General features: G+C 33.6%; 2 protein-coding genes across 5 annotated transcripts in view; one reads left to right on the forward strand and one right to left on the reverse strand.

Annotated features, from left to right (window-relative positions):
• The window catches only part of spg (dedicator of cytokinesis spg), a 48,285-nt gene that overhangs the window by 13,630 nt on the left and 13,966 nt on the right, over nt 1-20,689 (forward strand). The window contains exons 2-4 of one of the 2 annotated variants that reach the window (XM_012495301.3): nt 1,419-1,502; nt 1,594-1,787; nt 3,111-3,259. In XM_012495301.3, the coding sequence (XP_012350755.1) occupies nt 1,419-1,502; nt 1,594-1,787; nt 3,111-3,259 (427 nt within the window). The remainder of the gene's footprint in view (nt 1-1,418; nt 1,503-1,593; nt 1,788-3,110; nt 3,260-20,689) is intronic. The other variant, XM_086915996.1, reaches the window with a different exon arrangement.
• On the reverse strand, nt 3,551-19,668 carry Inx3 (innexin 3). 3 transcript variants are annotated; one of them, XM_031920629.2, is made up of 6 exons: nt 19,532-19,668; nt 19,112-19,324; nt 9,312-9,491; nt 6,837-7,261; nt 6,144-6,539; nt 3,551-5,914 (listed from the first exon to the last, which is right to left on the reverse strand). In XM_031920629.2, exons 3-6 carry the CDS (start codon nt 9,472-9,474, stop codon nt 5,708-5,710), a joined length of 1,191 nt encoding a protein of 396 aa, XP_031776489.1. In that variant the 5' UTR covers nt 9,475-9,491; nt 19,112-19,324; nt 19,532-19,668; the 3' UTR covers nt 3,551-5,707. The 3 variants fall into 3 exon arrangements, with proteins under 3 accessions (XP_031776489.1, XP_031776490.1, XP_086772123.1); XM_031920630.2 differs by lacking the exon at nt 19,112-19,324 and having other exon boundaries at nt 19,532-19,665; XM_086915997.1 differs by lacking the exons at nt 19,112-19,324; nt 19,532-19,668 and adding an exon at nt 12,085-12,291.

Genomic DNA, 20,689 nt, shown 5'->3' on the forward strand with positions numbered 1-20,689 from the left:
CATAACACACATTCCGCGGCCGGTCGTCGTCGAATCGTAAATGCGTGTACGGTTCTACGCGAACCAGAGGCTAGAGACGCGCTCATTCAGATGCGTCTCGCGTGCGTTTCTCCGCCGAAGGACCGGAAACTGGCTCGTCGTGCGTGCAACGTCACGCGTATCCGGTGCCCCGGAGTTCGTTTATCGAGGCCTGACACTTCCACGAAAGGCCACGCGCCGATTCTCTTTCCGCCCGTGCCCTTTTCCTCTAAGAGCTTCTTCATCTTTCGAAATCTCCTACGCGGTTTCCACTCTTCGAGGAATTGGCTTAACACGTTTATCCGCTATGTTTTATGGGCCTGGGTCACGCAAGCGTAAGAAAAAAGAACGTCAAGTTCGACTTTTCTTTCGTAATATTATATTATCGTCGAAAGTTTCGTTCTGTTACGATAATCATTTGAATAAAAAGTTAGAACGTCGATTTATGGACGATGTAACAGTTTATGTTTTTATCAATATCGTTTTGTGAAACGAAAAAATGTATCACTATTATTAGTAACTGTATTTTATAATTTTATAATCTTACTGCTTGCAATGCTTCAAAAATATCATTTGTTACATATCATAATGCATGGAATTGTTGATAAAGAACTTCAAATTTCATAAAGAATTTAGAAGGATTTCATTGATTTAAGGAATAAATCTTGTCGCATCATTTTTACGAATTGCTAACATGCGGGTCAAGGTTGTCCGTTTTCAATCTCTCTCATTCTCTGAAACGATGAGCGCGTCAAATCGAGAAGATTTAGTTTCCTTCCCAACGGGCCATCTGCGCCGCGAATCATAATATTTGCACGGCGTGCGACGCGGTCGATACGCGGAGAAAGAGGGAGAAAGAGAGAAAGAGAGAGATTTAACCGTGGCATCAGTTATGTTGTCTAAGAGGACTTAACATTGTATACGATATACAATAGTGCTCGATTACATTCAAATAGAATTTAAATGAGCAGGATTGCTTTTGCTCTTAAAAATTGATTGAAGTACAACTCGACAAAGTAGAAAGTAGATATTAAAAGAAATGAGATAGGTACAGTATGTTGAAGAGCGACAATTAAGATACGAAACTTCAAATTAATGTCACGAGAAAAAAAAGATAAAGAAAATTTTATTTTGTACAATTTTCATTATATACTTGTCGATGAAAAGATTTTTTATTGAGATTTCTTCGATACTAAATTTGTATATACTTAGATGAAAAAAGAATAGATATTTTAGTTGAAATTAATTAACCGCTTTGTTACCTAACCTAACTTTGTTTGATGAATTTGATATATTCGTTTCTTATTTCTCAATTTTAGTAGATACGTAATATTTCTAAAGTAAAAAACAATTAAGACTAGTATATCACTTAATCCAAAACTATTTTATCTTTTCCACAGCCATTTACAATTGGCGGAGAGACACGCGATATGGTCTCCCCTTGGAAATTGGAGAAACGGTGCAGATTCTGGAGGAATGCGCAGGTAAAGTGACACGAATCGTTTGCAAATGCGTGATTCCGCGTATCATTTACTAAACTTGTACGAAAGGTTAGAATCGATCGATGGTTTGTAGGCTGGTATAGGGGCTTTTCGATCAAGAATCGCGCAGTCAAGGGAATCTTTCCCAGCACATACGTCCACCTGAAACCATGTAAAATCGAGAATGAGGGCTTGTTCGAGTCGGTGATACCTCTGGAGGATCCGGTAGTACGAGAAGTCACCCTCGTGCTTCGAGAATGGGGCGGAATATGGAAGAGACTCTATGTGGTGAGTGAGAGCGCCACCTTACTGCTCTCGAGTATAATATTTCCCCCTCCATCTTTTCGCGACAACGGACAAACAGTTCGTCGTTTCACGATAATAAATCCAGCTGTTATGTTATGACATACTTTCACGTTATGAAAAATGCACCCTTGAAAGAGAATAAAAACTTCATGCACGAATATCTCGTTCGAAGAACGAATTCTTAATGATCGAGTCTCGAGCGCTCTATTTTGCGACAATGCGTTCTAAACATAGTGGAAATGTTGCTAAAAAAACCAGCCGTTCAGACTTGGAAGATTCTTATTTAGTACGAGATCGAGAACAGAAAGAAAATCACGATATATGCATGAAAGATATTATTACCTATGAAAGATCACATTTGTAGCATGGCTTTTTTCGTATCATGTAAAGAAGACTGGAGCAAGTCGATACATTTTTAATATCTATTTTCAAAAATAGTATAAAAAAATAATTAAAAAATGTACAAAATATCGAGATAATTTATTGGTATCAAATTGTCTCGGTCTTTTACATTAACGATTCATTAAATGCATGTGCTTTATCTCTACTACTGGTAAAGTTTCCTGCTAAGCGAGAAATTTGACACATCAGAGGTTTTCATTTCAAGATTCGTATTGGTAAGACAATAATAACGCAATAAAGAAATCTTTTTTATTTCGCTTTTTTATTAATTAAAATTTCATTTTTTCTTACTATTTTCAAAACAAAATTTCAATATAGATTTTATTTTATATATTGACCAATTTCAATTTTAACCTATAATGAGAATATAAAACAATGCTATATATTTGATCAAAATTTCATCAATATGTCAATGAAATTTCAATTAACAAATTTTAACAAATTTAACATAAATGCATGCTCTAATGTGATCCTAAATTTCACGTATATTCTTAATCCTTTTTAAATATTTTTAGAATTACTAAAAAAACATAAATTATGAAATTATTTATTGTATATATAATTTAATGAATAAAAATCTTTAAAAAAATCTAAATAATAAATTTAAATTTAATAACATTTCGAAACTTTTTAAATTGAAATTCAAATAAAATATTTCAAAAATAATTTGTTTAAATAAATTATTATCATATTATTTTTACGAGAAATTCATATTTTTCAAATTCTTTTGGATAAAAAAAATTATGGAATGAAGAAATAAAGATCAGTTATTGGAATTATCAAAAATATTTTGATATTTTTTTTATATATATATATATTGAAACTTTTTTCAAATTTGCACGAAATTGATGAACATGTTTTCCCTAATTATAATTATAAATATTTTTGCTAAAATTGAATCAGGAAAGGGAGACCTACAAATTCAACACGTTGCGCAAAGTAATGCGGGAATTGCTGGAATGGCGGCGTCAACTTTTGGCCGGTACTCTTACCACCGATCAAACACGGGAGCTCAAGTTGCGAATAATCAACAAAGTGGACTGGGGAAATCGGTAAGTTTGAATTGAAAGTTCGAAATTGCGAATGATAAAGCATTGGTAATAGTATACATATCCGAGTGAGTTGGTGTACAATCGAAAGTGAAATACCGCATTTATCTCACCAATTTCAACCGTATACTTAATGGAATTTATTGAACAATTACGAACTTCCTCTTATCATTACTTGCTTCGAGTTTAACTCGCTGAGAAATGTCACTAGTAGAAATTACCATCGGTCTCGGTTGGTAATACTGTTCGGCCGCTTTTATGAAACGGGTAACAAGAAACGGCTGATACATATCGTATCATATAGAAAGAGTATATTCTTTATTCTATAATTTGTTTGTTATATTTCTCTATTTGCTCCCGTTACATCTAATGTTGCAAGATGTTGGCAGTCTTTGCACTGACTTCGGCGGCAATCGTTACAAATGAGCATTTATATAAACATGACTTAATAATGATGAGTTTCTAGCGCTAAAATATTCAATATACTATAAAAAAAAAGGCACATCTGTCTCGTTTAACTTAAATATCTAATATAATCTATCACTTGAAACGCGACTAAGAGTAGCGATGTAACATACTTCACCAACTACAATAAACTACTATATATATATAGTCATAAAGTTATTATCATTGCATATACTTATCGGCAGCATTATATTATTCTCGTGAACAAATCGAGAAATAGATAGCGAGTGAAAATGAATGTGAGCATTGAACAACGACCCTACGTTACAAATATATGTCAACGTTATTATGCTTCGTTTCGCGGAACTATGTACTCGTTCTTTTAACATAGAATTACTTAATATCGAATATTCAACGAACGCCAACATTGAAGTTGAAAGTTCCTTTAACGAAGCATTCGTAACATTGAAAATGAAAATACATCAAATATTTCTAAGAATCAATTCATCGACATATAATTTCTAATTTGTCAGATTTAAATTTTTTTATACAATTTCATTTGTAAGTAGAAGCGTATAACATAAAAATTAAACATAAACTCGATGGTACATCCCATCAAAATTGAATAAATTCAAATATTCAAATTATATACTTATTTTTAAGTCGATTCTATATATATTGTATATGTATTTACATATATACCCTTAACTTTTCATAGAAAATCATTGATAAACATTGCTTTGAATAATTTGGGAATGCCCCTACGTGTAAATTTAACAAAATTTGATATATGATAATCTTTTAAAATATAAAATTATTCACGCTAACTTTGTCACGGTAATTGCACCAGTCATACGCAAGAATACAAAAAAAAGAATACCTAAACGTTGAAGAACAAATGCTTGTTCTTACCTACTGCATTCATATAGGTGAACGGTACTTTTGAAATAAAGACTGCATAAATTCTATGCATCGAATATCTTTACCGTATAATTAAATATAAAAATATGTAAAAAATATAATGCTCTTTTGACCATTTGAATCTTTGAAGACCTTCGTATTTATTTTTATTATTTCTAGAAAAACTTATACAGTCTCTTTTCTATGCTTATCTCAAAAATAATAATTTGTTCAATACCACGATCTTTCCGTTCTTGTTTTTTCGTACAAACAATACGAATCGAAAGTAGTCCTAATATAACTTGTCGGTATTATTAACGAATAATATTGCAGTACTCTATCTCAGCGATCAAAAGACAATGAAACATCAAACGCAACTTAACACACTTCCTAAAAGGCACTTATTTCATCACGATACACACAACAAATTAATGTAAAAGGAATGTGCACGTGTAACGCAAATAGGAATCCAGGAACACGATCGATGCAAACATTTACGCGTAACGATTGATTTTCGTTGGAAAAAAGAATTGACCGCGTTCGCGCGCCGTTTGAAATTCCATAGCGATCATTCACGGGTGTTATTGTTGCACGCCTCGACGACGCAATCCGTTACTATAGGGTAGCGAATACGACGAACGTTACGCAACATTAGAGATAATCGACGAACACTTGTGCGTGTGAAATTCGGCTTCCTATAATTTAACAGAAATGAACGATTATACACATGTCGAGCCGAAAGTATCGCGTATCGTTTACATTACATATTCGTTTGATAATCTAACATTAGTTTGTGCTATAGATAGTACAAAACACGGTCACAATGACAGATTTATAATACGTGTTATGGCAAATTAATTTTACTATATATCTTCCGGACGGCAAGTTTTATCTGTGTACGTTGATACATCCAGGTTGGAAAATAAATGGCGGCAAGATCTCGTTTCTGCCGTGTGTCCGTGCGATTAAATAATATCATATACTCTTTTTTTTTTGTTTTTTTTTTTTTTTTTTTTTTTTTTTAAACAACTGTCAATAGCACAAACGTTTCAGAAAAAAAAAAAACCAAAGATGTCAGAAAAGACATCTTCGGCATTATCACAATGCAAAATAAAAGGCAGAAATAAGATCATAGGATGTAAGAAATTAAATCTCGGTATCTTTCGCGTATTTCTCGATCTCGGGATAGATAGGCGACATCTCGAGAGTGCTGGGCGCTGATGGCACTGACGTTGGTGATGCTCCACTCGTCGATCCGAGATTCAACTGACGACACAGCTCGTCTAACACTTCGTTGAACATCATTATATTCATGTTCTGTCCTAATAGATGAAGCAACAGGAAGTCGCCAACCTGAAAATTTACATTGATATAATGAATACGTTTTTGTCACGAAACATATCATGGATTATGATTACTCTCGAAATCGGTTATTACAATCGAGAAATAGTTTCGCAATTGTGTATCTAATTAAAAATCTCGTGGGTTCGCAACGGTTAATCTCCTTTTGTAATTTCGATACGTGGCTATAAACAGTTAAAACAATTTAATCGATTAAGAAATACGTTGACCACGTAATTACCTGTGTCTCTCTAATCAGAGCACTAACACCAGCTGGCGTGCCAAATTTGAATCGTTTTCTTAGAATGGTTTCTCGTGTACTGGGCAACAACACCACCGCCATGCTATAAAGCAAGGCGATACCTGATAATACCGCCAAAATGATGAACCAGAACCAAAGGAAGATATAGATCTTTTCGTTGAGAATGTTCAGGGCAAGTACGCAGAGAGCATCGAACTTTTGAATGGTTCCAGAAGCACCGAATTTATGGAACGTACACTTGGTGACTCGAGGGAATACTTCTACCATAGGATCGCTGCGCTGCTCTTGATTCATGTTGCTGAACTTGAGTACATCCGTACCGTAGGATAGAAATGCACCGCCGAGAAACGTGTCGATGAAAAATATATTTCCAACCTGGAATACAAATTTTCTATTTTAAACGTGATTTTGAAACAACCAACTCTCTTGTTCTTTTCCTCTGAAACCGGTAATGTGACACAAAATTCTTTATTTATTTTTCAGTAATTTTTTATCAACATTTGATGAGAATAAATAGAAAAAAAAAATCTTATCTACCTCCTGAAATTTTACGTTTAGCCCATTGATCACATTGTTGAGCTATCCCTGGTTCTTTTGAATGATCGTTCTCGTCAAAAAAAAAAAAAAAAAAAAAAGAGGAAGAACCTTTTATCCTCGATACGGTACACTTACCACGTTAACAAAGTTGAGGGCCTCGCAGAAGAAGTATCCAGCCGCGTAAGTATTGTGCAGGTGCAACGTGTCGGAGATGTATTTTGCCAACCGTTGGGACTTTGCCTGTCGCTCGGGCTTGTTATCGAGCAGAGCTCCCCTCATGCCCTCGGATATCATTCTGACCTTGCCCTCTTCCCACTGCTTCCATATCCAATGGGGCATGTAGAATAGAATACCTTGGAAGAAGAGCATGAAGGGCACCCACTGATAGTAGGAGTGATACCTCTTTTCCCCAATGTCACCGCCGAGCCCGGGGTGAGCCACATGAGTGCCCACCGGTTTTGCATTGTTGTGTGGTAATGTGAACGTGTACGTGATCCAGCAGTATGTGTTTATCACGTTTTCCGGCACCCCTCCATCGCTCAGGCAGTTTATCGGATCACCTGCAAGTGTATCATCCGTTATTCTTGATATTTTGACTTTTTTTTTTTTTTTAGAAGCTTTAGAAGCAATACACAATGTTATGTTTCGTTGTGACTAAAATATTTATGGATATAATTTTACCCGAATTTTTTGACTATAAACAATAATATTTTTTAAATATATAAAAATCTTTGGGTAGAAAAATTCTTTTCACTTAACATTCGTTGGTATGATAATATTATTTAGTATTTTTAGAGATAGAGATTTAAGGTTATATACATGTATCGAGATCGCCTGATCAACATCCGAATTTTTCCGACCAATCCCAAAATTCAAATTTCAAGCAAGATTATTTCCAGTGTCAGATAAGAAATCTTTAAATAAATAGAGCAATATTTTTAGCAACATCAATGTTGAACACGTAAAAAGATTACATTAAAGAACCAACACACACTGACATGAATTCTCAAATTGCGAACGACCTCGTTAGATTAACGGCCACGTGTTATCCGTTTGATTATAAGTGCAATTGCGCGTAAAATTATGCAACCAGAGATTCCCTTTCCTTGTCTGTCAACGGGAGAACATTGAACGGTGATTCGAAGTGAATACAGGATGGAAAAGGACCCGCGACACATGTGCAAATCGTTAATGGTGCATCGTGCGCGGCCCCTGATAGGTTGCTAGTTAAATGACCAGATAATGCGCTGTGATTGTCAGGAATCTAGTTTGGAAGCCTCGTCATACGCATGACGAATAGCTGTAACCCGTGCTGTATCTACCGATAAATAAGCACGTGTGTCCTCGAAATGGAACACCGTAGTGCACGACTTTCAATCACGACCGTCTGCGCACCCTACGCGATGCGTATCGTGACGCCTGCGCACTGCGTTTATGCAACCGCCGGTTGATCTGTGACCCGTTGTCGTTTCTCCCATACGACAGATAAGAGGATCATGTTTCTTCCTTAATTCACTTACGAGTGATAATAAGAAATAAGAATAAATAATCGTGGAGGAAGATTTAAGTGAGTTATCTTGAATCTTTGAAACATTCGTCTTTAAATATCCCTGCATTTACGTATATTACGAATTTCGATTCTGAGCTTCCTTCAGATCGGTCAAGTTATTCAAATTCAAGAAAACTGTTTTACCAGTATGAACTTGTATTACTTATTTGGCTTGAAATATGCTTTCAAGTTTAAACGCCTCGTTCTCAGTCATCAATTAACTTGACTTTAAATAGCTTATATTCCTGTAACTTAAAATCAGGTTATGAATGTGAATCTGTTATTTGATTTCGTTGGAAATATCCTTTTAAGTAAAATTAAGATTCTTTCAATTTTCTTAAAAAAACGAGTTACAAAAATGAACAATATATTACAAAATTTCTATCATTATTATAAACATTCCAACAAATATCATCGTCTTTAATGCTATTTCTGATAATTATTACTTTAAGTTAAGTTTGATTTTGAACAAAATTTAAATTTATTAACGACTGTCTGATTCGAATGAGTTCACTTGTTCAAATTTACTTTTGTACTGTGAGATAATATTCTTTCACACATCTGTTTTTACTACTCATACTCTTGATGGATCTCTTGAATCCCTTTTATTTAAAAAATAAAAATAGAAATAAAAATATAAAAATATTACTTTTTTCTCATGAATTAAGGAAAAAAAAATTTTTTATATATAAATAATATTATACAAATTTTTCTATTAAAATAATCTTTTAGAAAAAACGATTAGTATTATTTAAATTGATTTTTTAGATTTAATTTTTTATAGATTTCTTGATTTTATAATTATATTATAATTTTTATTAAAAATAAATTGATTAATAAATTTTTTATTCTATAATTATTCAGGATTCCGATTAAAGAATAGCAGGTTAAAATCAGAATTTCCAAGTTAGATGAATTTCTTTATAAAGATAATGTAATAATAAAAAATTTTTTAATAACAGTATACGTAATGCAAAATAGCAGAAATATTTTTTTTGAATTTTTCTATAATTAGCAAAAATGAAAAAAAAAAAAAGAACAAACTGACCGCGGCTGCTTACCTATTAGATTATTAGCACAAACGAGAATACAACAGGCGAACAGGATCGCGGAGGTAATCCTGTAGTGCGCCCTGAACACCATATTATCGATGACTGCCTTGTCCACTAAGTACCGTACCTTGACGAACCCGGCCACAGCCGAGACCAATCCGAATACCGCCATTGTCGATTACCGTATTCCTGGAAACAATCAAAAGACATACTCGTCATTCACGATTGCCGGTGATGTCGTTGTTCAGAGAGGTTATGAACACGGCGATTGCGCGCGCATAATATATTTATCCATATGTCAATATCGATAATCGTAAAGATCGAAGTTACGTTAATCTCATTAAAAATCTCTTCATCTCGATATTTTGCGATAATTTCGCGTTCATATATATATATATCAATATCGATATCGAAAATCGAAGTTATATTAACCTAGTTAAAGATCGTTTATCTCGATGACAATGATTATGTGTGTATATTATCGATATCGATAATCGTAAAAAATTTACGTTATTTGATTAAGAATCTTTTTTTTTATCTCGATTAAAAAAATCTCGAACTCGAAAAAATCGAGACAAATTAATTGCAATAGTATAGTAATCGAAATTGCGATTTTTTATCATCGATATGATCACCTTCAGCATTCGAGCCTTTACATTCTTGTCGCGTAAATCAGTTATACACTGGTGATGAGTCAATGCTCTTAGAAACGAATGAACAGAAAACGCCAACGTCTTTCGGCTCGCGTGATATTTAATAATGCATCGTATATATCTTGACTTTTTAATCGGTTAGAGTGTCGACGCCCTCGACGTGATATCCATGCAATTAACGTTAATAATAGACTTAACAAATTTCATCGTACGGAGATGCCATGTAACTTAATAATCGTTAGCTATTATATGTATATCTATATATGTATATCTTATGCGGTTTCGAGATTAAGAATAGCTTTTATCGAAGTATTACGATCGAATGGTGCAAGGAAAGAAAAAGTGACATGATATAAATTCCATAGTATATTTTTAAAATAAATATGAGTTTTGAAAGTTATAAATCAATAATTCTTAATTAATAATAGAAAGAGCAGTGAAATTGAATGATAATTGAATAATTTGTGCAATATATTGTATAAAAATTTTAAATATTAATGTGTACGATTATTTCAAACGCAAATTATCTCAGAAATCAAATATATATATATATTTAACATATAATTTTAAGTTTCTTTATTTTTTACTTTTTATATTATTAATTTGAATTTTATTATTGATACTTTATTTATCTCGACAAATTTTTCATAAAAGGATTTTCTAACATAAAAAAATATATTAAATTTATTTTTTTTTAAATTTTTAAATTCTGATATTTTATTAAATTAATTCCAAACTTTTGAAAATATCTTAGTGATATTATAATTTTAATTAATTTTAATTTGACAGTACAGATTTATAAAAAAGAAAAAAAAGATTGAGAACCGTTATTAAGAAGAAACGAAGGAACAAAAGAAAAGGGGATAAAAGAAACAGAGAAAAGATGAAACGCGGATGATATTGATCGAATATAGCAATTGGAAGGCGACTATATCAGCCAAGTTTCGTCCTGTTTCGTCAGTCGAGGAACTCGTTCACGGAGTAGCAAGGTTGTCACAACAGGAAACGGCAGATGTACGCGAAGGATCGATATACATAAAGAATCGTCACAGCACGCTCTTCAGACTGTGGATTGTTCTCTGGCGGAAAACAAAAGCTCGCTCGAGACTAAGAACGAACGACCATAGCCATCGACTAGTTGGATTTTTCGTTTGGCATTGTCGTCGAGTAGATTCTCCCTTTTTTACCGGTGGGGCGAAAAACGCGCGAAAAACGTGTTATTTAATGCGCGTCAAACTGTGGGCTTTGAGCACACTGCGCCGAGTGTGTAACGGCGACTCGATTCGATGAGAAACGACCGCCATTTCCATCGCGGTCGTTCGAAGCCATTGCCCTTTCAAGCTTCAACGCGACATTTCCAACGAATAATTGTTTTTTTTCTTTTTTCGAACGACGAAAGTTGCAAAAGAAATTCGATATGCTGAAGTTTAATTTTCTCTTTCCTCTGAACGATGCGTTCTAAATTTAAACAAATTTCTCGTAATAACGAGATTCGTGTGTATCATATCGCGTGTAATTCAATAGGACAATTAGTTGAAGTTTAAAATAAGACTATTTTAAAAACGTTCCCAAAGATCATCGGGTCCGTTGCGCTGAAATAGCCGGACTCGTGGAGTCGACGTAGGATGTTTATTAGTTAATTAATTGATAGCAGAGACGAGACACGTGCCGTTGCAAAGGGTCAATTCGCAAGCGTACAGAATTGCCACAGTGACATAGACGTGCACAGTGAATTACTTTTTCTTTCACTATCAAATTTTATGATTGCCTTTATATTTATTAACACGGAAAATTGTCACATTGGAACAAATCGTAAAGTTGTGCCATTGGTACAAGATAAATGTGGTTAACGATAAAATTACAAGCTTATTAGAGTTATATTTCGAAATTTCTTTCTAATGTTTCCATGTTTGAAGCGTTTGTAAATGATCGCAACAAGCGCACGCGCACGTCAGCAAGAAGGGGATCGTGTGTAATTTCAAACGATCTTATCTGGTACAATCGTTCCAACGTGACGGATGACTTAAACCGATCTATAATTTTTACGAGGCTATTATCCTTTACGAGTTCTTCTTTTTCGTATCTTCCAAGCATTCCTTCTATCCTTACGTTTTCTTTTTTATTCTTACGTTTTATCTATTTTTCGTCTAACGGTCCGTTCAAAGTTTTTCTATCCTCTTCTTTCGATAATTCTAGTCACGCGCGTTCCACACGTACGTAAATCGCACACAAGTTCAAGCGAGAGTTCGACCGCGCAGCATCGCATTTTCGCGACAACGGTTTTACAATTCCTTCTTCACGCTTCTTCGAAACCTTCTCTCGGTTAACGAACATACAAGTCAAACCAGTTGCTCGGCTGTTTCTCGTGAAACGGGAGAAGGGGAAGCTTGCCGAGAGTGGACATGCTGACGACACGAGAAAAACGCAACGCTTTCTACCGCCAACGTCTCTAATAATCGTTCCAACGATTCACATCAGGTCTATCAATAAATTTCTTATTTCCACTTTAATACTTTGTTTATTTTAATATTTTTTTTATTTTTATCGATGATTCGAGAAATAAAAATTTCTTTGCTCGTCGATTATTAATTTATTAAAATTTGATTATAGTTTGGTATAATGGATTTCATCAAATCATCATCAATATTAGGCATTAGACAGTTGGCCATCTATTCGAATACTAATCGTTCAAGAAAACACATCTATTTGACACAAACTCATTGGCATAAAATTTCTTAAAAGTAATTTTCTTGAAGGCAATCTTCTAGAAACTACAAAGCTACGAGCTGCGATTCGTAATATTCTAACGACATAAATATTTCATGGTAAATGATTATTAAGGTTACTATAATGTTATTATAGAAATTATTTTCCTTTAAATTCTTCTGTGTGTGTAGAAGGGAAATGTAATACGAAACAATCAATTATTCGTTTTCTAGCATTCATCTTAATATTATTCTCCTGACTTATTTTTCTCTCCTTCAATCGTTTCACGTTAATACGTAACACGTGGCACTATGCACTTACATATTATAATCTCCATGTGCATTCTCAGAATCGTTCTTCGGCCACAATCGATATTCTATCACACATATCTGTTTCATTCGATACATATACACGCTAATGATTTTCATTCCTACATCAAAATCTATAATCAAAATGTTTTTGAAAAGAATTCACTCTGTAAATTTCGATTCGCAATAGAAATATTGTGATGATGTATTCTCGAAGAAAATGATCATATATTTGTTATATAACGCAGAATAATTGTTGATTGTCATTTTAAATAAATTTAAAATTTTTTTTCTACTAGTATCGTCGAAAATTCGTCGTGAAATATCCTTCTGTGTAACACATTTCTTATATGAATTGGTGGTTTCTGTGTCTAACTGATAATCGACGTTACGTTTGAAACCGAAGGAATGGATAGGAATCCGAAGTAACCGCAAGACGTTGATTTTTCGCTGCGACTCTTGTAACCGCAACGAGTAGTTTCGTGTACACTGCATACGAATCGTTGTTATCGGATTACGGGTCGAGGAAACAGGTTTGGGATCCATGGTCCACTCCTTATTCGGTGAAATATCACTAGAGCCGGTTAATCTTGTTCAATTTCGATCATATACTCGATCATATGCGTAAGAAAATATTGAAGATTTTAGAAATGGTAAGTTAAAGTTAAAGTAATTTTATTTCATATCAATCTTGTTAGGATAAATAAATTGAAATATATTTTTTCATCTTTAAAAAGTTCATATGGGCTCTCTAAAATTATTATTCGCTCTTTTCTGATACGAACCGGAATATACGCGACGAAATAACGATTGTTCGGGAGTCTATATTTGAGTATTCCTAATTTGCGCAGAATTTATGCGCGATACCACACACGAGAATCGATAATTGCCGTGAAACGTGATTTACACGATCGTATGATGAACTTAATGAAGGGTAACGCCGAGCACGAATCGAAAAGTTACCACCGTCGAAGTTCTTAAGTGCGCTATCTATCTTAATGACAGAGAAAAACGATCTCGAAAATTTCTCCAATTAAACAGAATTGCTTGTCTGTATTGTTTCGCTAAACGTCGGTTTCCTATTTCGCGTATTCTTACGCGATGACGTATACACGGATGATGCAAAAGCAACTTCACGGAAAGGAATCCACAACCATATCACGAATTTTCTTTTCCTTCCTTGTAAATACGCGCGAAAAAAAAGTGGTCAAACGTTTCAACATTATTACGTATACATTATTACGACCCAAATTCGATCCACAATTTCAAACCTTGAAATTTATCGTTGTATCCTCCGTGCAATGTTTTCTGGGAGGCGAATTTCAGAGTTCATATATCTCGACACAATTGTTTTCATCTTCTTTCGATTTTCGACCACAAAGAACGAAACATTCGGTGAGTTATCCAGGTTACATCGCGCTGCCGCCATTGTTCGCCGTTCCTTTTTATCGGAATGTTTCTCACGCGGAGATAAATTGATTCGTGCATTTGCCAGTGGGTGTAATTTATACGCGGTAAAGTCAGAATCGAAATTAGAATCGGATTCGATTTCATCGACATGAAAACGTGTAAGAAACAAATAGTCTTTGTCCATTGGGACGGAATCGAGAGAATAGTGATACGGGCCAGAAAAGTGAGGTTATGAAACATGCCGGCTGGCATTTAGTTGGGTTAGTGTTCTTGTGAATGCTCCGCGTCCCTGTAATTTATTCCACAGCCGAGAGAGTTGCGTACCCTGCCCTGTGAGAAAACTTTATTAAATGTTTATTGAGGTTCCAGAGAGGTAGCAACCCGCGGGAATCCTCATACATTTTTATCAGCTCGAATAGCAGGCAAAGATCGCCGACCTCAATTAATTACGTTCCTCCCTACCGGAAAATAACTTGGAATGAAACGAAATTAGTTCACTTTACAGCAATTTTGATATCCAACGGATGGTAAACTCCCTAGCTGTCATTTTCTTTCGTTATTAATTCCCAAGTAATCCCATCCTTAGATTATTAGAAAGTATTTAATTATGTTTTTTTAATTTATTTTCTTTCCTTCAAATATTCTATTTTAATGAAGAAATTATTTTGTGAAGTGTGTCGACGAAATTGTTGCATGCGCTATAGGCATTGAATCACGTTTAACCTATAACGGAATTTTTCTAATTTAATTATAAAATTTTTTGTACAAGAATGTTATTTATTTTATTTATTCTTCAATTTCATACGATTTTGATGAAAATCAATATTTTTTGGTTTATAATTGCAAAATGGATGATGTATCGCTTTCATAAATTTGTTTTTAAGTTAATTATTGATTTAAAAATTATTGATTTTTCCCCAATTTTTAATTTTTATAATCGAAATAACGCCAACGTCCATCAAAAACGATTAAGAGAAATTATCCGTGGCATTTTTAATAAATTAAATCATTTAACCTTAATTTTTTTATTTATATTGAGACAAATTGTAACTTGGAATTATAAGCGAAATCAATTATATCAAATGAAATAATTAACGGTTTTTGCGGAAAACAAGTTTCTCGCATTGCGTACACGTGATTGTTTTTTTCGGTATGATCTAAGGACGAGTTCAGTGGTTTCCCGCGGAAAGGGAATTTACAGTTAACTCTTGCGTTTACGTTTGCGGTAACCACATCTCGAAACTTTTAAAATCTGTCGATTGTCCGATCAAATTCACTCGACCGAGTTAGAAACTGTAAACCGGCGAATAAAACCGTCGATCGATCGCTTTTGAACGATAAAGAAAAACTTCAGTTTTGGTTAGAATTAACATCGTTGCTTCGTCAGAAGCGACATCTGTTACTTTCTCGACAATAGTCTATCCAACTTGTAAAGAGAAGAATAGTAACGAAGTAAAAGGAAAAAGAATCAAAGTACGTGAACCTATCCTTGGTACGTGTAGACCTGATGGCAAACACGGGAACCTTCTCAGTCGTGAAATTACTCGGTAAACATGCCGTGTCGTCTAAAGAACTTCTCTTCCTCAGTATATTCGAATTTTCTAGTAATTCTCTTATTTTTATCGATGTCGTTTTGTCTTGAAAACTTAAGAAATAAAATAAAAATATAGATAGAAACCAATAGAATAATTTTTTTTTTTTCATTAAAATATCAAAATATATCTTTATGACAAATTGTAATTAATGGTAAAAATAAATTTATGACAATTTTATAATCCAAATATTTTGTAAGATAATTTAACATAAATTTATAGAAATCAATGACAAAAATAAATAAACAATTAAATTGCGAGATATTTTAAATTCAGTCCTTTAATTTTTAATTAGGAGGGAAATGTTTTATAGAAATTTATATATAAAAATTAGTTAACTTATTTTTTCTAACAAAAAAAAAATGATAAAATTTTTCAAATGCTACTTAGAATATTCTAATTGAGAATAATTTATAGCGGAAGGTTAATCGTAGGTAGACCATGCTTTCGCAAGTCTTGTACCGTAAAATTGTTCAAGGATATCCAACGACATCAGTGACTTAACACTAGTTTGACTACATACATATGTACATTTCGAGATTCAAGTCGTGATGAATCGCATGAAAGGATTACGCTGCGCCGCTGTGTATTGCATATCTTTGTTATCGCGGGCGAACAATATCGTCGGAATGAAGGGCGTGCGCCTCGTCATCGAGTGAAAGGTGAATGCCAGCTCAATTTCGTGGCGACGATAAAAAAAAAAAATCCCAATTAACGAGATCTCGACGTTGAATCGCATTTGCGCGATCGATGAAATATATCGTGATAGAATTTTTCAATGCCAGATTATTTGATCGATATATATCGTATAAACGTGATGTAATTTTTGCTATCGAGATAATAGTCGCTTGAAGAAAATGCTTGACCAGCGACCTGAAACGAAGCGAGAATGAGAAACGGAAGACAATGCCTACGGTATTATATCGTTCTAAGATAAAATGATCTGCTTTGTTCAAATGATGCATCAATGGTATTTCAGATGCATAATATGATGCATAATATGAGCTTTATGATTCATACATGTTGAATGCTCTTCTTTGGAAATCGAGAATGATCAATCGAAATGTAGAAAGAAGAAGAAAGAAGAAAGAGGCTTTTGACCGCAATACGTATATTATATTTCATAGCACGTCGCGTCGGTCTATGAGAAGAACAGGCATTGACAAATGTTATCGTATATTGACACATAAGGTGCACGTAAATTTTAACCGCATCTATATAAATATTTTAGAATAAAATTTGGATATTTAATTATATTTAATTTATTATGATATGACACATTGCAGATTTCGTTTTTATTCAACGAAATTATTATTTATTTATAAATATTTAAAAAAAATTTTATTTTTCATGAAATATTAAATTAGTTTTTAACTATTTATAAATAATTTATCTATAAAAGAATTGAAATTTCAAGTTGCAGAGATAAAAGATTCTCTCGATCCTCGATGTTTCAGATTCCGGATAAACTAGTTTTGCGACAAACGGCCAGACATCCCGCGCATATCTTTCACGCATTCTCTTCCCCCTTTCGAATGAGGTTAACAGCCGTTTCTCTGCCGGTAATTTCTGTCCAGTCTCGAAAGATCGAAAGATCATAGCAATTTTTTCATTGTAATTCGATTTTTAGCAACAAATGTATCATCAAAAACCAATCCAAATTTCTTTCGTAGGATCGGTTTCATTTAAAAACTTGGAAACGAAATTACACCGCCAAGTTTCGACTGTTGCACGAAACAATATTTGAGATCTTTGTCAAAGTTTCAGCGAAAACGTGATTAAACTCGGATTTCCTATGTATACAGACACTGGTTTACCGCCGGTGTTTCGAGTAGAGATAATGTCGTATATCTACAGAGTTTTGTATGCAAAACCCTCATCATTCTTTATCGGGATTTTATCTATGATAAAATCTGGAAGCGTATCGCCGAGGATCCGTCTTACAGTTACTTACATTTGAGCTTGACAATAATAAGCTCATTTTTCCGAAGGATTTTATTTTTACTTGAACGATACATTGTTTTTGAAAAATTTTTGAATTGAAGATTGTACAGTAAAAGAAAAGGCAAGTTCATTTTTTAACAATTTTTAAATTATTATATATAACATATTTAAAGAAAAAAATTTAAATCATATGGTGTAAATTAAATAGAAATGTTGGTAAACGATTTATTATAGATTTTAAAATTTATTACAAAATTCATGCAATAAGAACGCAAAAATTTTTGTTATTTTATGCAATTAGTATACAAATCCTAACATATGTCTTTTGCATTTAATAAAAAAACAACATTTTTGTTCTGTGTTTTATTGTTTATTACTAATAAAAATTATTATTTTTTTAAATATTTTTATGCATATGGAAGGATAATTAAAATAATTTTACAAATTTTAATTTCTTTAAGTTTGTTAAAAATATGAATCTGTCTCTTTGCTGCAAGGTCAACTGTCCGAATGAAATTTCAAAGGACAGCGGTCGGTAATGAGGAACAACAGATAGCTATGGAAAGTTCAGGAAAAGGCTAAAATTTCCAAATACCGTTCGATAGTATATTTACTATTTATGATTTTCGTTCATAAAAATTAATTCCTAGGCAATATTTTTCTATTTCGAGAACTTCAATATTATTATATTAACTATATATGATTGTTCAATGATGATAATATGTAATTAACGTTTGAAAGGACGCGTTCGAACAATTGGAGTCGATTGAGCGGCCTTAATAAGTCGGGTAGGTTGTGCGGAAAATAATTTGTTCAAGCGACACGTGGCTGTCGAAGAAAATTACTAACCGTGTTTTGAATGATTGTTGTCGGTGTATACTTACACCGTACAACTCAATTTATGCTATTTGATACATAAACATAAACAGAGAATCATGTTCAAGCTATGTTCATTTGTTTCGTTGCTTTCGATGCGTCACGATTACATTGAAAACTATCATCTTTCGACATTTTTAACGTTCTCCATGCGAGATAAAAATTATCGAGTTAGTTGTTCCATATAAAGTATAGGATAGGTTGTGAAACCTCGAGCTCGAAGATTTCTCGACAAATTTTTCCACCACCACCACCAATCTTATTATATCCAATGTATAATAATAAGAAAAGAAACGATCGCAATTTTATTTGAACAATACCTTTTTTTAATCAGCACTGTCGGCTTGCAAGCTCTTTCCGATAATCCACGTCGAAAACTGACAAAATCCGTACTGACAGATTCCGTGGTTGTTTTCCCACGAGCCAATAGCGCGGGAAGCTCGCGCTTATTGGCCAATTGACTTTTTTCTTCCTGCAAGACGTTGCTTTCCTCAAAACTTTTCTTTGGTTGTAACTGATTTCTTCTTTTTCTCCTGGTTTATTTCAATGAAAAATTACCGATTCTTACACACCTCACACTGCGTCACCGTTTACCCGTTAATCGCGTGTTTCGAATTTGTTTCGATCCTCGTTAGGGAAACGTGCTAGGACGAAATCGAGAGATAAGAAAGGGAGGGGAAGGATAAGAATAATGAAGCGTCGTTTTGAAAGTTAATGTCTGCGCGGTACATCAAACTTACTCTCTTTCTCTCCCCGCTCTTCTTACGTTCGTTGTCGCGTGAATTGGCGTAAACGGGTATTTTGGAAATCGTTTCGAAACTTGAGACAAGGCCGAGTAACACACCAACGGGGCCCAGCGTGCGAACAGCAACTGAACCGAGAGACTCGTTCTGGGCCCCACTGCTCCCCGCCATGTTGCTTCGCCGAGTTTCAAGCGTGGGGGCGACTCTATCAGGTGCGTATAGTTGCCTTTGAAAATCAGCCACGCCACCACGATTCACCATGAATCGGTTGCATTGCTCTTCTTTTCTTTTCTTTTCTTAACTATTCGCCTTCCGGGTGTGTTTGTGAATATTATACGATATCTATTCTGTGATGTTTTGCAATATAAATGAAGGATAAAGAATTATAAAACAACAAATAATTATGAACATTTTTCAGTTATTCTTTTCTTACCGCTAATATTCGGTTTTAAATAATTTTCGTAAATATTTGACTTTAAATATATTACTTATAATATATTACAATATATTACAATGGAATAAGTATTTATATAATTTATTATAAAAATATTATACAAACTTGATCTCAATATTGCAGTAAATGTGAATCCTCTTTTCTAGATTTTGAATTTCTATTATTATCTACTTTTATTCGAGTTTAAATTTTCGATTCGTATCATATGTCTGTAAAGAGCAACCGTAACCACAGCATCTGAAAAGAGAAAGGAAGTGATATTTCTTTCTCTGTCTGTAGAGCTCAAGGTTTTCAGCTCAGTGAATATGCGGTATATAACCATACCGGGAACCTGTTCCCCCTGGCAGAGGAGACTCGGCTCTTTAAAGCTTCTCTTCTTGCGTCTTCCCCTTTCATCTTCCTTTCTCTTTGCTTCTCAAATTTTTGACTTTATAATAAAGATTACAAATTAAATTTTTAACAAATTTAATATATTTTTTCTAAAAAATTTATCCAAAATTTTTCTATTTTTATTTCCTGTTATTCTATCGTTATTAAAATAGTAAAAATTATATTTTTTCAGATTAAAGAAATTATATCAAACAAAATCGACAATATTATTCTATTTTAAACAATAACAATCTTTTCTCTAAATGAATGTAAAGAAAAGATTTGCGCAACTCGTTTAAATAAATTTCTGATGTAACGTCGATGCTGTCTAC

Source organism: Apis florea, unplaced genomic scaffold (genome assembly GCF_048593485.1).
Source record: "Apis florea isolate Af1SG1 unplaced genomic scaffold, ASM4859348v1 contig_37_pilon, whole genome shotgun sequence".
Classification (NCBI taxonomy): Eukaryota; Metazoa; Arthropoda; class Insecta; order Hymenoptera; family Apidae; genus Apis; species Apis florea.

What these genes read in the sequence shown, in the direction of transcription:
- Inx3 (XM_031920629.2), bottom strand. Translation starts at nt 9,474, where the DNA reads ATGGCGGTATTCGGATTGGTCTCGGCTGTGGCCGGGTTCGTCAAGGTA. An exon ending in TTGTGCTAATAATCTAATAG is followed by an intron (nt 7,262 to 9,311) that starts GTAAGCAGCCGC and finishes ATACACTTGCAG; the next exon opens with GTGATCCGATAAACTGCCTG. An exon ending in CCCTCAACTTTGTTAACGTG is followed by an intron (nt 6,540 to 6,836) that starts GTAAGTGTACCG and finishes TTTGTATTCCAG; the next exon opens with GTTGGAAATATATTTTTCAT.